The sequence below is a fragment of the Arvicola amphibius genome, chromosome 2 (genome assembly GCF_903992535.2).
Source record: "Arvicola amphibius chromosome 2, mArvAmp1.2, whole genome shotgun sequence".
NCBI classification, from domain to species: domain Eukaryota; kingdom Metazoa; phylum Chordata; class Mammalia; order Rodentia; family Cricetidae; genus Arvicola; species Arvicola amphibius.
In genome coordinates, this window is record NC_052048.2 from 133,931,312 (window position 1) to 133,948,868 (window position 17,557).

At 49.7% G+C, this 17,557-nt stretch overlaps 2 protein-coding genes across 5 annotated transcripts in view; one reads left to right on the forward strand and one right to left on the reverse strand.

Moving 5' to 3' along the window:
* Positions 1-12,726, forward strand: part of Itsn2 (intersectin 2) — a 119,770-nt gene extending 107,044 nt beyond the window's left edge. The window contains 10 exon segments of the mRNA XM_042054558.1: positions 1,244-1,350; positions 2,110-2,293; positions 4,942-5,040; positions 5,645-5,812; positions 6,228-6,443; positions 6,949-7,070; positions 7,708-7,790; positions 10,737-10,820; positions 11,263-11,436; positions 11,832-12,726. Coding sequence (XP_041910492.1) covers positions 1,244-1,350; positions 2,110-2,293; positions 4,942-5,040; positions 5,645-5,812; positions 6,228-6,443; positions 6,949-7,070; positions 7,708-7,790; positions 10,737-10,820; positions 11,263-11,436; positions 11,832-11,989 — 1,395 coding nt within the window. The 3' untranslated portion in view covers positions 11,990-12,726.
* Positions 11,069-17,557, reverse strand: part of LOC119806202 (protein FAM228B-like) — a 53,440-nt gene continuing 46,951 nt past the window's right edge. For all 4 annotated transcript variants that reach the window (XM_038317801.1, XM_038317800.1, XM_038317799.1 and 1 more), the window contains one exon: positions 11,069-14,488. In XM_038317801.1, the coding sequence (XP_038173729.1) occupies positions 14,324-14,488 (165 nt within the window). In that variant the 3' untranslated portion in view covers positions 11,069-14,323. The remainder of the gene's footprint in view (positions 14,489-17,557) is intronic.

The following is a 17,557-nucleotide window of genomic DNA, read 5'->3' on the forward strand; positions in this document are numbered from 1 at the left end:
GTGGCCCACATTAACTCAGCAAATGTTAGCTAAAGTGCTATCTCAGGGAACACAGGCAGCCAAGGTGTTCCTGTCCTCATAGTGTGCACAGTCTTGTTGGAGAACAACACCCAAAGAGGATAAGAAAGGATAAGAGCCCAGAGAACAGGTCTACCCCAACCAGGAAAGGCTCCCCATTTATGCTCAGACTATCATGAATCTACTCTGCCAGGAGGAAAAAGTGGACGTAGGGGACCTATGAGTTACACTGGAGTGTCAAGGACCTAGGGGCCTATGGTGAGTTGCGTCTAAAGGCCTGTGAGCCTCAAGGGCTCCACATCTCAGCACTTCATGAGTGTGGGGTCTTTGCATGGTTTAACATAGAGCCCTGTGTTACAGGGAACCTAGGGAAAATCACTTATGCCTTCATAAGCCAATGAGAAGTAATAGCAGCTCAGTCGCTTCATCTGTATACAGTGAGAATCCTGTATCCACTCCTGTGCCTTACACGCATGTGTGTCCATGTGTATGTAGATCCCGGGTGGGGAGTATTTCTGCAGCTGGCTTCTGCTGGGCGCATCTGTTCAGGGTCATCATGGGGTGACAGGAGGCGCCACTGTTTTCTCACTGAGCAACACAAAGGGTCCTGAGAACTGGGATGAGCAGCTAGGTAGCAGTCGCTCTCCCTCCATCCTATGGGTTCCACTATGCAGGGCCCTGTGCCCAGCCCCACTTGGCCCCACAGCAAGCCTGAGGGAGGTGGGACGACCTCCTTAGCAAGGGGATTCAGCCCATAAAAGTCAGCCTTACAGGAGCCCAACTAGTGAGAGCAAGAAATGGTGTGATCTTAACAGTGAGCCAGTGTGGTTTAGCCCCTAAAAGCATTGTACTCGAGTTTGAGCCCTGGAACCCATGTGACAAAGGCGCACATGTAGCACACATCTGTAATCTTCATGGGAAGATGAGTGGCTGTCAGGAGAACACCCAGAAGCTTGTGAGCCAGGTAGCCTGTAGATACTGCACCGCAGAGTGAGACCTTGCTGCCTCAGAAAGGGAGGAGGAGGAGAACCCACCCCAGAATTGTCCTCTACACTGTGGCATATATGCCCCCCCACTCTGTCTCTGTCACATATATACACAGTAACAACAGATAACTTTTAAAAAACCTAACAGTTATAAATATGCTTATCTAGAAGAGCACAGGAAGGCACGCATGGCTGTGGACCCACACTGCAGCTAAGTTACATCTGTGTCTTGTACTCAGGTTTTCCAGAAGCCAATGGCAGAGTCGGGCTTCCTCACCGAAGCAGAGATGATCTTGATCTTTGTGAACTGGAAGGAGCTCATCATGTCCAACACGAAGCTGTTGAAGTGAGTTGTGGGCCTCCTGATGTGCTGTAGCCCTTCAGGGACTGCTGGGTCTGGGACTTTCAACTCCGCCCTCCTCCTTAGGCTTTGCATTCCATGAGCATGTTGAGAAGGGCCCTGTAGCTTCATTACATAATCATTGAGAAAGGTAAAGGACTCAAAGGCAAAACTGCTTTGACTGAACAAGAAAAGCTGTGCTGGTGTATGATCCCCAAACAGGTCCAGCATGCAGATGGGAGGAGGGGTGACAGGCGGAAGAGAGCTGCGGCCACAGCCAGATGCCAGCACATGCTCATGAACAAGGCCTGTCCTTGATATTTATGAAAGCAGAGCTCCAGCCCAGCTGGCCAGTGCAGGGACACAGCCCACCATGAAGACACCAGTACTCTACTCCAGCCCCTGGCCACCTTGGCTCCCAAGCCACATTTCCTCAAATGAGGAGAAACAAATTGAATCTTGCAAAAAGAACTGTGTCAAGAGAATGAGGTGAATTGAAGACTCTTCTAATGGCCTAGAAAGCACCTAAATGTGTAGACTTTGGTACCTTTTTCTTTTTTGCTAGTGTTGCCCCCAGATTAGCTCAGCCAGCAGAGCTTTAGGCCATGCAATTGCCCCTTCCTGCGAGCCATGCCTCCCCAGTCCAAGTGTCCAAGGATGCTAGGTCAGTGCACCCATGCCATGGCTGTTGGTCTCTGGCGCTCACTCTCTAACTCCCAAGGAAGGAGATCTGTGGGAAAGGGAGTGACCGTCAGTTACTTGCAGGGCCTTGCGGGTGCGGAAGAAGACTGGCGGTGAGAAGATGCCTGTTCAGATGATCGGGGACATCCTGGCCGCAGAGCTGTCCCACATGCAGGCCTACATCCGCTTCTGCAGCTGTCAGCTTAACGGGGCCGCTCTGTTGCAGCAGAAGACAGATGAGGACACTGACTTCAAGGAGTTCTTAAAGGTGCGCCCAGCCTGGGGCTTGGGGTCTGCTCTTAAAGGTGCGCCCAGCCTGGGGCTTGGGGTCTGTTCTTAAAGGTGCGCCCAGCCTGGGGCTTGGGGGCTTTGCCTCCTCTTCGCCTGGAGGCAGCAGCATGCCTCCCACTGTGGAAGCTGGGAAGTTGTGGAAAATCTGCAGTTGACAGACATGTCCCTGTTATAGGAAGCGCAAACATGGCCAGCAGCTTCCTGACCGCATAGTGTTGTCCCAGGGAGAGCTTATTTTCTTAGCACTAGAGCCATGAGTTTATATCCTGGTCAAAGAGTAGTGCTGCTTTGTTTTGTTTTCTTTTAACAACCTTATATATCAACTGTTCTGTTTTTCCAAAGAACCATCCACAATGCCATTGCTTTTTAAATTATTTATGCATACAGGTGTTTCCCTACATGTATGTCTGTGAACCACATGCATGCCTGGCACCCTCAGAGGTCAGAAGAGGGCATTGGATCCCCTGGAACTGGCGTTACAGGTTATATTTACAGGTGGCTGTGAGCCACCGTGTGGGTGCTGGGTACCAAACCTAGGTCCTCTGCAAGAGCAGCCAATGCTCTTAGCCAGTGAGCCTTCTCTCCAGCCACACTGTACTATTAAGTCTTAATTTTACAACTATATTTATTTAATAATCATCTTGTTCCAGAACGAAAATAAAAGAGCTTACTTAAATGCATAAAATACAGCAAAATAAATTTTAAATAATCAGGTGAGTACTTTGTGATTAGAGGAAATGGAAGTAGGAAAAAAAGAATAAACAGGAAGATAAATAATACCTGCAGGTGTAGCTGTGACCCTGCGTGTGCCGCACCAGCAGCTAACTTCATACACCTGGTTACTATAATGCAATGCTGTTTTTAAGCCAGGCATGCTAGTGTATGCCTGTAATTCCTGCACTTGAGGTGCTGAGGCATAAGAAACATAAGCTCAAGGTCAGCCTGTGCTGTATAAAAAGGATCTGTTTCCAAGAAAACAAACAAACAGGCTGGAGAGGGCTCAATGGTTAAGAACACTCAATGCTCTTCCAGGGGACCTGAGTTCAGTTCCCAGCACCCACATGGCAGCTCACAGCTGCTGGTAGCTCCAGGTTTCTGACAGGTACCCACATACATATGGCTTGTACACACACAACAACAACAACAAACAAATAAAAACATATATAAATAAGTAAACACTTGAATTTTTGTTTTGTTTTTTGAGACAGGGTCTCTCTGTGTGGTCCTGGCTGTCCTGGAACTCACTCTGTAGACCAGGCTGGCCTGAAACCCAGAGATCCACCTGCCTCTGCCTCCTGAGTGCTGGGATTAAAGGACTGTGTCACTGTCACCCAGCTAACATATTTTAAAATGTAAAACAGCATGTAGGGCTAGAGGTATAACTCAACAGGAGGGTAATTCCCTGACATGCACAAGGCCCTAGGTTCCATTCCTAGTACTTCAAAGAAAAATTAAATAAAAGCAAATTTTGTCAATACTATGTATATCAAAGTGTTACTTTTAAATTTTTGTCTTTTTTCTTTTTTGATGCTGGGACTCAGACCCAAGGTCTTGCTCATAATAGGCAAGAAGAATTCTTCCTCTGAGATACAACCCTATCTCCAAATATTACTTTTTAATAGAAATGAAAAGCATAAAGATATCATTATAGCAAAATATGTAGGTGCAGGTCTATCTGAAAACAAAAAGGACAGTCATCCTGTTCATAACTGCAGTGAATCACTCCTCAGTCATTAAAGGCGCTCATTCCAGAGTGCCAGCCACCACTTCGTGTGCTCTCCCCGGGGTGCTGGTGACCATCTTCAGCTGCTGTGCCAGCAGGCCACTGATACCAGCTTTCTGACGGAGCTACCTGAAGTATGATGTCCCCCCATGTGACCTGGTGCCCAGAGGCACTAAGTACACAGAGGAGAGTCACAGAGAGGAGGAAGGTGTCCCAGGGGAAAGTGACCACAGAGAAGCACAGCCTGAGTCTTGAGAAATGAGTGTGAATCAGAAACATGGAGAAGGGCAGTAGAGACATTACTGGCAAAATTCATACGTTCATGGCCTGACGCACAGCCGGTCCTCACCAAGCAATCTCACACGTTTCTGGTGAAGCAGGGGTGGTAGGCGTGCTGAAGTGGGGAAATCAAGAGCTGTCCACCCGACAGCACACCGCAGATGGGAGGAAGTGACAACCCCTGGGTGAGGTGGGGGGAATCCGACCTCGTGGGGGGCATGTTGAGTCTGAGGTGACTTCGCAACATCTGAGAAGTGTAATGGAGTCATGATAGAACTCCAGACAATGACTGTGTGCAGGTGCTGGGCCTGGGCAGCAGTTACACTGAGAGAAGATGGCAGAAATGAGTGTGGGGAAGACGAGGCCAGTGGGCTGGGGTGGCGCTGTTCTAGCAGCAGAGGAAGGAGTGAACTGCACAGCTTGGGAAAGCTGAGAAGCAGGGTCAGGCTGGACTCATGAGCTGAGAGGTTCCTGTTGCTAACCTGACATGTGTCTTTTCAGATCCTGTCATAAAACGAACCTGAGATCTAGACAGTGGCCCTGGCGGGAGGTGGGCGTTTCGCCCAGTGTTTCTGTTGCTTCACCTGAAGCTGTAGTTTACTCACAAGGCCTCTGTTTTCCAGAAACTGGCATCTGACCCACGATGTAAAGGAATGCCCCTGTCCAGCTTCCTGCTGAAGCCCATGCAGAGGATCACTCGCTACCCCCTGCTCATCAGAAGTGTGAGTTCTCAGTCAGGCTGGACAGAGGCCACACACCCAGGGAGCAATGCCCTAACGGTCCATGGTCACAGTGTGCTGATGGGGCAGGGTAAAGGCTGTCTTGTAGCTGTGGGACAGCCATCAAGCCAGAGAGGACATGGAGTCACCATTAGCAGAACCTTGGGCCCCAGCCTTTCTTCTTGGGGCAGAATGCTTTCTAAGGAGAATACAGGTTTTATAAAGGAACATAGTGAATGTTCTGCAACTTGGACTTCAAAGATCCTGGCTCAAAAAGGCACCTCCCCCCAAAAAAACAAAAACAAACAAACAAAAAAAACCCACACATGACTTATATTCTTAGGGAACCCAAGAAGGCAGCCATTATTCTGTGGCCTATTATCAAAACTTGTCAGATTCATAGTGTCCCTGTCACCCGTAGTCCATGTAATTACCAGCCCACTCCCACAAGGACTGTGGGACTGTGTGCTTCCCAAGGCAGATGCCTTTGCTTCTCCTCCCACAGGAGGTTTCCCTGGGGCCTCACACATGTACGTAGCAGGGCAGAGTGAATGGGCGGGTGACACGACACGGTGTGACCTACATGACACTGCCCACTGTCCTCCAGATCCTAGAGAACACTCCACAGAATCACGTTGACCACTCTTCCCTGAAACTGGCCCTTGAGCGAGCCGAGGAGCTGTGCTCCCAGGTGAACGAGGGAGTTCGGGAGAAGGAAAATTCAGACCGGCTGGAGTGGATCCAGGCACATGTGCAGTGCGAAGGGTTGGCAGAGGTGAGGCTGTGTACCGAGCTGGATGCACCAGGGAGGTTCAGGGTAGGGAACCTGCGTCACCCCAGTGCTCGCTCACTGACCATGCGGGCCCATCATCCTGCCTGCAGCACACCCTGGGCTTGCTGCCCTGCCTCACGAAGAGAGGCAAAGTGGGGTCTTCCTTGTGAGTTCTTTGAATTTACTGGTAGAAATCCGTAGAATCAACTATTGATTTTTCATGGAGCTGGAGAGAGTTCTAAAGAGTAATAAATAGAAAAATTTTTTGTTTGTATTTGTTCTAGAAAGGTGTGTAATTCAAACTGTATTGCTCCTAGAAAATCTTCTGCAGTACCCTCAGGTGCTGGGTACTGGCCTTCCATGGACAGTGGAGTTATTTGCTCTCAAACTTACAATGTGCCATTTTCTTCTCTCTAAGCAACTTATTTTTAACTCCCTCACCAACTGCCTGGGTCCCCGGAAGCTTCTGCACAGCGGGAAGTTATATAAGACCAAGAGCAACAAGGAATTGCATGGGTTTCTCTTCAACGACTTCCTGCTGCTCACCTACATGGTCAGGCAGTTCGCTGCATCCTCTGGCTCTGAGAAGCTCTTCAGCTCCAAGTCCAGCGCTCAGTTCAAAATGTATAAGACGGTGAGCTCCATGTCTGCTGCAGATGGGGCCTAAAGACGCTTTGTCTTGAGCACGCGCGCGTGCACGCACACACACACACACACACATACACACACACACACACACACACACGGGACCTCCCACCTGGTCCTGCCTGTCCATCCCCTGCTTCAATGGCTTCCAGTGTCCTTTGCCACTTCCCAAGGGAAGGAGCCCTGTGTGCCAGCCCTTGACTACCTGCCGCTGTGACAGCAGGAGCTTCTTCCTGGCAAACAGGACACCACCATGCCACAGCTGGCATTCCTCTCTCCATGACTCCAGACACCAGCAGATCCTGGCACATCAGCAGCACAGGCTCAGAGCTCCCGTCCCAGTCAGGGACACTGATTTGTCCTGCAGGCACCAGCCCCTTTCTGCTTCTCCGTGGGCTCTTCACAACTGTGAACGGAACTTTGTGGTCACACTTGGGTGGAGTCTTAGGACCCATCTCTCATTTTCTCACCTATTTTGGCCCTAATTCTTTTAGCCCATTTTCCTGAATGAAGTGTTGGTGAAACTGCCCACAGACCCTTCCAGTGATGAGCCTGTCTTCCACATCTCCCACATTGACCGGGTGTACACCCTCCGGACAGACAACATTAATGAGAGGTCAGTCCTGAACTCCAGGAGGAAGCACAGACATGTCCCTGCGTCGTAGGCTTGTGGCCACTCATGATGGAGGCCTACTAACTCGTATCCCAGCCTCTCGCGTGTGTGTCCCTGTTCTCCAGCCCCACAGCAGGCCCTGGCGCAGCCACTATTCACACAGCCGCCTGCTAATAGTTCCCTGCTTCCTGAGTCCTCATACACTCCCCAAATGGCAGATCCATGCCTCAGTCCCCACCCCACAGATCTGCCTCCACAGACTCGGCCAGATGGCTGCCCTCCCTGCCACATACCCACCAGCCCTGCTTCCCTCCAGTGGACATCCCAGGGGGTGCTGCTGTTCCTCTGCACAGTCCCCTGGTAACTGCCACCATGCTGTTACCATCAGTGTGGTGTGTCTTCCAGCTCTGGGCTCCCAGCCCCTCACAAGGGCCTCGTGTTGCCAAATGCTGTCTTTAGCAAGTCTCAGCGCTCTTTAATTCGCAGCCCAGTCCCTCACTTGGACTAAGATTAGGTGAAGCTAGAAACCTGCTATACGAGCTTAAAGCGAAGGCTGGAGAAAGAGAGCTACGGAATTGGGCTGTGCTTGAGCACGGAGGTGCCTGGCCGTCCTATGGCCATCGTTCTGCTTTTCCTCCAGGACGGCCTGGGTCCAGAAGATTAAGGCTGCCTCAGAGCAATACATTGACACCGAGAAGAAGAAACGGGAAAAGGCTTACCAAGGTACCTGCTAGTGCCCCAGCGGTGGGAACCAGCTCCCAAGGTGGACAGGCAGACTACAGTCTAGCTCGAGAGGCACCAGCTGCTGCCCCTGCAGTGAAGCCTGGAGCTGGGTTCATACAGCAGCAGGAGAGCTGGGCCCCTCCCCTCCCACTGCAGGTGTTCCAAACTGCCCTGAGCTCTCCCACCTGCTGTGGGACCCCACAAGGCCTGCCTTCTCTCTGCAGCCATTCCTGCCCCTTCTCCCTCCCTTCACTTAACGACTCACCTCACCCTGGTGGGGCTTTGTCGCCCCACTTAAGTCCTTTGCTGGGAATGTCACTCTGACCCTCTCCTCTCGGCTCCTGCCCCTACCATCCTGGCCTCCAGGACCCCGGGCTCACCACTGTTTGGCGCACATCTCTCCCCCAATGCTGTGTAGATGGCACTTTCAAGGACTGTGCTTGGGTAACCTAACTAATCCTTGTTCCAGCTTCCTGTAGTTACACACACTTCCTCTCCCCCACCCCCTCATACTCTGAGGCTCCTCTGCACACCTTCATCTGACTTATCAGCTCTCCTTTCCCCTCCTCCTGGGAATCTACCCTTCTCCCAGCATTGTGCTCCTCAGACAGCCCTCCCATGGGCTCTGCCAGGCTCAACAGTGGGTATGGCTACTCTCCACATCCCAGCCTTCCAGACAAGCCCTGTCCAGCAGCTCCAGCAGCCTTCTCTCTTGGATGGTTCTGCTCTCCCTTTCTGCGTGCCAGCCCCTGCCTGAGCATCCTCCCTTTGGCCTCCCAAATTAAGGACAGTTTCTCATCCCAAACTCGGGCTCATCTCCAACACTGCCCCATCACATAGCCCATTTCCCAGTTCTTCCCCCATTGCTGTGTCACAGCCTGCTGCCAGTCTGCCTTTAGGATGCTACCCGCTCTTTAAGGCCCAAGTGAAACTCTGGCTCCTCCTTGGCACCTGCTAGCAGCCCTGCTGTGCTAAGTCTGCACCATTTTTCAGATTTTGCTCTTCTGAAGTCACCCCTGACTCCCAAGGACAATGGGATCTGTATGTCACACTGTTTGTAGGACAGATTGTCCACCAGCTCAGTGTCCTAAAGGACCTTTGGAAATAATCCTTAGCCCCCAACCTCCATATGAATGCCAGGCCCCCACCTTCTGTCTCCTGAGTGGAGGCCTGCCCCTCCCCTCCCCTTCCCTCTTCCTTTCCAGTGCTCCCACTCAGGCCCCTGCTGCTGAAGCCGAAGCTCTTTGTGTGTTTTTTATTCAGGTTTCCCCTATTTTGTTCTGTGCTCCTGAAGGTATGTATGTGTAAATTGCCTTTTCCTAAATGGATACTATTTTAAAAGCTTGCTATTGAAAAATCAATGATTGGATCATTTTATAAAATACATAATGATCTCTTAATTTGTCGAAAGTGCAAATCAAGGTTTTTCCTGAGTTTCTTGTCTATATGCACTGCTCTGCGTCCTCTGTGGGTGCAATCATTTAGACGTGGTTATTGGCTGTGTGCCAGACCCTGCAGCGCACACAGTGGGGCCTATAGAGATAATCAGGCCAGGCTCTGCCTTCGGGAACATGGTAGAGACATGGGGACATCAGGGAGCAGAGCACTGCTTATAGACAAGGCTACCCACCTCTGAAACTGAAGCAAGAAGCCCTCAAGGCTGAGGCCAGGCAGCCTGGGATACTAGCAATAACTTGTCAAAACAAACAAACAAACAGAAAATAAAAACCAGAAAACCTGAAGGAGGAAAGGTGGGAAGGCTGCACAGGTCCAGAGATACCAAGCATTCCTTCTGCTTCCAAACCTCGGATTTGCCAGCAGTGTGAGCGCAGGACTCGCTTCTGCCCACACTAAAACAGCTTCAGAACTCTCTAAATACATGAAACAAACTGCTCACCAAGACTAGGGTCCTTCTTGTCATTGAAGTTTGCACAAGTGGTTCACACTTTATCTGATGTTTCCTTTTAACCTTGCCATTTAAAAACTCTGGGGCAGGTGTGGAGGCTCACACCTTTAGACCCACCACTCTGTAGGCAGAGGCAGGCAGATCTCTGTAAGCCCAAAGCTAGCCTGGTCTACAGAGAAAGATCTGGGCCAGCCAGGGCTATCAGTGAGTCTCTGTCTCAAAATGAAAAGCAAAAAGGGGGAAACTGTTGAGTTGAACAGTCAGGTCGCTGAAACAGAAGGATTCCAAGTTCAAGGCCAGCAGCTTGGGCTAGAATGAAACCCTGGCCTTTAAAAACCTGTGAGTTGAGCATAGGGTTCTTCCTAAGACTCAGTTTTCCTCACCTATTAGTCAGGAGCTGCCTTATAAGCTAATTATGGAATTAAATATAATCCATATTATATCTAGCACATGCCTAACACGGAGTAACCAGTACATGTTATTTGCCAGAAGTACTGAACAAACAGATGCATTTAAAAATATTACTGTTCATAGGCATTTTTGTGGCTACGAAGCCTAGATAAGCAGTCACGTGGCACAGTCGCTTCTCCCGGCGGAGGAAGGAGACTGGCGGGTACAGCATTTCAGGCCCAGCCATCTGTGGGGTGCCCCTCAGTCAAGGCTACACAGCAGTGGTACACAGAGGAAAGGAGGCTGAGGTGACCGAGACTAACCGGGATCTCGAAGGATGACTAGGATCCTGATGGGCAAAGACAGCCAGAAAGGCATCCCTAGCAGATGGCACCACCTGGGAGAAGCTAGCTCGCCAGCAGTAGCAGATGACAGCAGCACTGGCCTGGGGCTCATGGTCTAGATAGAGTGACACACAGTGAGGGCTGGAAGCATGGCCGCTGGTGGGACACGCCCTAGCATGGGGTTCAGTCTCCACGGTGGAGACAGAGGGTGCGATAGCAGACTGCCGCCCTGCAGCATGGCTTCCTCACTGTGGTGACTCTCTGTGTTCTCAGAGGAGTTAACACGACCCTCTTCCTCTTTTGTAGCACGTTCTCAGAAGACGTCAGGTATTGGGCGTCTGATGGTGCACGTCATTGAGGCTACAGAATTAAAAGCCTGCAAACCAAATGGTAAATGCTGCTTTTATTCAACAGATGTGGTAACACCTGCACTTTACTGGTACCTCTTTTGATGTGGAATGATGGGTAATTTTTAAAAGGCAGTGTTTCTGGTGTTGCTAGAACCCTGATAAGCTGTTTATTGGGCCAATATCACTCACTGTTTCCCAGTAAGAACCAGCATCCCCCATCTTGATTGCTAATGCATGAACACACAAAGCATGTCACACTGACACCTTCTCAGGCTTGTGGGGAGCAGTCCTGCTGTTAGAACCTACACTTGCTCCCCGGGGCTCCCTGGGAACACGGGGCCATACCTACTACTCAACTCTGAGGTAAATGTGTCCCACCAGGTAGTGGCGCTTCTTGCCATGGTCTCTGGTGAAGCAGCCTCCACCCTGCTCACCCTCTTTACTTAGCACACTGCGTGTGTCCTGGGCCTGTCTCTGTGCAGGAAAGAGTAATCCATACTGTGAAGTCAGCATGGGCTCCCAGAGCTACACCACCAGGACCCTCCAAGACACGCTAAACCCCAAGTGGAACTTCAACTGCCAGTTCTTCATCAAGGATCTTTACCAGGACGTACTGTGTCTCACTATGTTCGACAGAGACCAGTTTTCTCCAGATGGTAAGTGTAACTCGGCACAGAGACCTGAAGGTGGTCCCAGTTGTCTGGGATCTAGACTTTACTCAGGGTCCTAAACTGTGCTATTGCCCCATGACAGCTACAGGAAATGACACAGGCCCACGTCAGCTCACTTCGGCAGGAGGTGGGTGTTTGCCGGAAGGCATGGTCTCTGAGCACAGGCACTGCCTGCTTACATATGTCTGCCCAGTCGGCTAACAGATAGGGAGCTGTACCATGCATTTGTCCACTGTAGGACCAAAGATCGTGAACCAGTGGGCTCCTCACTCAGGGCTTCAAACCTGTCTAAATCCTGTTTCGGGCTCTCCTGCTCGGCAAGGTTTTAAATCTTAGAAGGAACAAAAGTACTTGATCCTCATGTGATGTTTATTCCCCAGACTTCCTGGGTCGTACTGAAGTTCCAGTGGCAAAAATTCGAACAGAGCAGGAAAGCAAAGGCCCTACGACTCGCCGGCTCCTGCTGCACGAAGTCCCCACTGGAGAAGTCTGGGTCCGCTTTGACCTGCAGCTTTTTGAACAAAAAACTCTCCTCTGAGGGCCTGGAGAAGCCAGCACCAGGGGAGCTGCCCACAGGCTGGGTCTAAGAGTGGAAGACTACGTTCTCCTGGGCCGAGGAGCATCACATGGCTTCATCCATCACAAAGCCACATGCCGGGCCAGTGTGTTCCTGCACACTAACTTGCTAGCCATCTATGCAATGACCTTTCCTATAGACAAACGCCACAGCACAGTGCCTTGTAACTAGTGCTAACGTCCAGCTGCGCTAGGTGCCGGGTTTCCATTTTCAGGGCTATAAAGTATTATGTGGAAATGAGGCATCAGACCACGGGGCGTTACCACTTGGCAAATGTGTCCACTGTGGAGTCGGTGATGCTAGAGCCGGTCCACACACATGAGCCCTGCTGGGCCACAGCACTCAGGAGGGGAAGGGTTAGGGAAGAACATTGCAGCCATGGGGCTGTGTGGCCTGATACTGAAGTAGCATCCACTTGTGCACTGAATAAACAGAAACTTGATCCTTTCATTCTGGTTAGATTTTATCCTTCTCTGCTCAGACAATACGGTTTGAAATATAAAGAGGGAAGCTTGATGTACTTTAAATATACTGTGAACTCTAAAATAATGTGGGAATATTTTTCAACTTTAATTTTCTGAAGTATAAATTATTTATGTAAATTCCTTGTTTTGCATATTTCATAGAAATGCATCTTTAAGCTTTATCATTGCCAACTTGTACAGAAAGAGAATAAAAGTATAAGTTTATGAATGTAACTCCTCTCAAAGCTTGACTGTGTGTGAAAGGCTTTTAACAGTTCCCTTCTGAAACTGCTTATAAAGAATCCTGAAGGATGGGTGGGCCAGGAGATCTACTTAACTCCACCGCTGGCTTGCCCAGAGCCTTCTGTGCGGCTCTCAGGTTCCTGAGGTTTCACAGGTCACTGCTGTGGGCAGGTGAACTGTGTGGGAGCTATGCTGGCACCGACAGGGGCATCCTACAGGGAAGGGTGAAGTGCAGAGGTCAGAACTGTCTGCAGCTCTGCTGCCCTGCAGCTCCAGCACTTCCTGTCCTCTGTCTTCCCACAGCCATAGCCATACTGCTTATTTGGCTTTTGAATACTGAAATATGAAAAATTTCAAATAGTAACTAAGATATTGAACACAAAATCCTCCAATGAAGATCACAGAGTAAAGGTGACAGATCTTTCTCCAACAGCTAGAGTAGCCAGGAGCTCAGGGCTCTTCCATTCTCCCCATTCTTGTTTAAATTGGCTGAGTCACTTAGAACACACAGTTCAGTGGACTGAAATTTTAAAGACTTTTCCCTTTGCCTAGTCCAGATGCTGACCTCACATACCTGCTGGTTAAAACAGGAAGAAACTGCTACTTGATACATAAAACTGAAGCAACCAGGATCCTGCTTACTCTAGGAAGCTCTGAAGGACCAGGCACAGGCTGCTGGGCAAGCCTGCTGTCCACACTCCTGGGTTTGGGGAGCTTGTCTTGTTGCTACTGAAGCAAGATGGAGTTGAAGTCAGGAAAGTTGCTGCTGACAGCCCACGTGTGGAGCATTACACTCTCCGGCAATCCGGCAGCTTTAAAGCTCTGAGGTTACTTGTGACCTATAGCTACACGGCAACCATCCTCTTCCCCCAGGACCATGGGGACTTTAATCCTCACTAGAGTAAGTGTCCCTGTCTCTCAACTGTCAGGACACCTTGATCAGATTTGGGACACAGGAGCCCTCAGGATCTGACTCATGTGACTTTGATGGCTAAAAAGGATACAGCCAGCAACTCCAGTCTTTTTTGCTTAGTAACCCAGAACTGCTGCTGAGGAAGTCAAATTGTCTTCCCCACTGAAGTGTGAGCCCAAGTTTCTAGAGGATGCAAGGAGAACCCCCATCCACCAGGAAGCAGGTAGCCCTCACATAACTAGACATCTCCCCTTAGCGAGGAGGCCCCATTAAACCTCTTCAGTGTACCCCCCCCCCGGGGGGCATGAGACAATGGTAGAGCATGCTCCCTCTGAGCAATTGAACCCCCACTGCCAGGCCTGAGTGTTTGTAAGGTAGTCGCACCTGGAGCGAGAGCAGGACTGAACTTGAATAAAGCCCTGGTATCTCTGACTGGGGACTGGCCCCAAGCCAGGCGCAGAGCCCCATTGAGCACCAAGTACTGGGAGATGGTCAAGCTGTCTTGCTGTCAAGTGTTTTCAGTGAAATGAAAACACCACACACACTTCCTAGTTCATAGCCAGGGCTTAGAAAACTAACTGCTGTCCCTCTGGTGGTTCTTGCAAGCGCTGTCTACCTAGAGATGAGCTGCATTCTCAGCGCCCTAAGTGTGTGTGCAGTGCGAGCGCAGGAGCGCTATGCCCACTGCAGGCCCGACAGGGCTGCCCCCTGCAGGGAGGCCAGGTGCTCCCCGAGGAGCTCTGCGGTCATCACCTTCCTTCCCACAGCGGAGGGCCCCTGCGGATGGTGGCTGTCTGCCGCTGCCCAGGAGCGTGGTCTCTGTGGTCGGGTCCCTGAAACCTGTTCACAGAAGAAAAGGGCTGGACGTAATGCTGATTAAGCAGGCTCCCACGAGAGGAAGGATCCCCTCCCCAGACGGTGCCCCACCCCAAGTATCCTTTCGGACAGGTTCCCTCCTCTGGTGGTCTCTGCAGTTCTCAGATCCGCTGCCCACCTTAACGGTAGGGCAGAGGTGACTGGCTGTCCCCAAGGCTCTCGCTCCGCTATGTTCAGACCCTCAGGGGCTGTTTTTCTGAGCACACTTGCTGTCCACAGTTACAGCCTGTGACTGGGTCCTAGCCCAGAACACATGAGAGGAAGAAACACGTGCTGCCTTTAGTCCTGCCCCACATAAAAAGATGTTAGCGGGCTAGGGCGGTGGTAACGGGAACTTCTGCTTTGTTTTTATTGAGACAGAGTTCCTTTAGACTTGATTCTGCAAACCTTTCTCAAGTCACTCAAGTACTTCCACAGCACGAACCATACAAGCATGCTAAGCAGGTAAGATCTGAACATTGCTGAGACTCGGACCCCAGTTGCTTCTGGTTCTATCACCGAGGTGCATGCTCTTCCTGTACCAGCTGTGTTAGGGATAAAAACGTTCGTGTACTTTTCAATGACAGGGATTAAACCCAAGATTTTGTGCAAGCACTGAGAGATACCGCCAACCTGATATAAAATCTATTCTTTTCAGCCGGGCAGTGGTGGGAGCACATGCCTTTAATCCTAACACTTGGGAGGCAGAGTTTGAGAGCAGCATGGTCTAGAGAGCAAGTTCCAGGACAGCCAGGGCTAATACACGGAGAAACCAGGTCTTGAAAAGTCCAAAAAAAAAAAAAAAAAAAAAAAAAAAGAAAGCAAGGAAGGAAAAAAGAAAGAAAGAAAGAGAAAAGAAAAGAAAGAAAGTTATCAGGAATGAGTCCCTTGGAAGCCAGGTGCTAAAGATAGCAAACATCCCAAGGTCCTGAAGGGGGACAGTTCAACAGTTAACAGTTGACCTGTTAACCCACCCACTAATGGTACTTGAATAGAAAACAAACCATTGCTTTTTAAACCCTCTTTCAAATGTTTTTACTCTTATGATGACAGCAAGGGGCTCCCCTACCATGACAGTAGAACCCACATTAGGACCTAAAACAAGTGGGCTGTATCAAACTAAAAGTTTCTGTATAGCAAAGTAGAGAGGGGGGAGTGAAAAGAGACAAGGATAGACAGACAGACAGGCAGACAGACAAGAGGGTGCGTATAAGTAAGCTTCCATCCCAGCAGGCATGTCCAGCCTGTGGCTTATGGACCACAGTGACTGGGAATTACAAGGAACGAAGCCCAACACAAAAACTCTGACTTAAATATTTGCTATTTCTTGGTAACTCGAGAGCACGGCTGTTGAGTGTGAGCTCTGTAGAGGACCATGTCCTGTCTTAATACCAAAAGGTTCCATCTTCCTGGAGGGAGAATCTGCTTCCAGGGAGACTGAGACCATCATGACTGAGGAGGAGCTGAGGCACAAAACATCTGATTGAGTGCTGAGACCAAGAGATTTAGTGCCCAGTCCTAGAAGGGTCATCATTCTCAGTACCCTCACCACCACCACCCCCCGCAACCACCACCAAGGCTCATGGGACACTGAGGAAGAGGAAGTAGGAAGAATATAAGAGTTGGACACAATGGCACTGCCTTAGGAGGCAGAGGCAGGTGGATCTCTATAAGTTTGAGGCCAGCCTGGTCTACAGAGCGAGTTCAGCCAGAACTACATAGTGAGTCTCTCTGAAAACATATATATATATATATATATATATATATATATATATATATGTATGTATATATATAATATATTATATATAATATATATATATAGTGTGTGTGTGTGTGTGTGTGTGTGTGTGTCTGTGTATCTGATTGATAATTGGAAGGAGCGCTGTTGCTGTGGGAGCTCCTCCTGCTCCTTCAGCCAATAGCCTTTAAGATCCCAGCCCACTTGGGCATGGTCTCTTATATACAAATGCAGTTGTAAAGCCTGCACTGGCTGTCTTGCTTCTGGTTCTCACTTCTGGCTGCTAGATTTGGTTCCTGTTCTCCGTTCATGCAGAGGACTGTGATCTGGGACAGTGATCCATGAGTCCCCCCCCCTCAATAAATAACCCTTTATCATACGTAATTCTGAGCTAGTGTGGGATTATTTTGTAACTTCCGTAATCACATTATGAGCTTGGCATGGCTGTCACCTTCATGAGTTCACAGCAGCTGTGGTATTTAAAGCCAATCCAGCCAGAATTCTGGCATAGATGGGGGGAATGATTCCCAGACCCCATGTCTTACTGAGGAGCTATTGGCAGCTTATAACTGCTGAGGGAAGGAGAATCTTTATCTTTGCGATCATGTGTTGCCAGTGGTTGGTTCCCCACACATTGCGGATGGGCCCAGCACTATTACACTCAGTGGGCTATGGAGTAGGAGGAGGGGACAGTGACAAGGACATGAGTTTGGAGAGGGGGCTGTGTTGAGAGTCATTTGCAGGCAGTTGGGAGAAACAGAAATATCTGTGATGTTTCATTGTACATGTGTATGAGGTTCTCGAGAATAGAGAAAATTACAGTAACAACTTCTGAGTCGTTAGCTCTCAGCGTGGCGGGATAAGGGACACCCATGTGGCATGTGCTGCAGTCACAGAGACTCTAAGCTCTGTGACTAAGCCTCAAAGGGAGAGAAGGGGGAGACAAAGAGGCCAGGAGCCCATGCAGTCCTTAGCTCCATATGCGAAACTCTGTGTGGGGGAAATTCCCTTTGAAATACGCAAAAGTTCATTTTGCCCTCCACCCTTCTCTCGTGGTTCATTTTTAAAATTGCCTATTATAACTGAATTAAAAACAATTTTTGTTGCTGCTGGTGGTAGTTTTTTGATACAGGGTCTTGCCGTGTGACCAGGCTGGCCTCAACTTCTTTTTAATTTTTTAAAAATGTTGTTATATGTGTGTATGGGTGTTTCGCCTGCTTGTAGATCTGTGCACTATACACATGCAGTACCCAAGGAGTCCGGAAGAGGGCATCAGTTCCCTATGTGAGTGCTGGAATAAAACCTGGGTCCTGGAG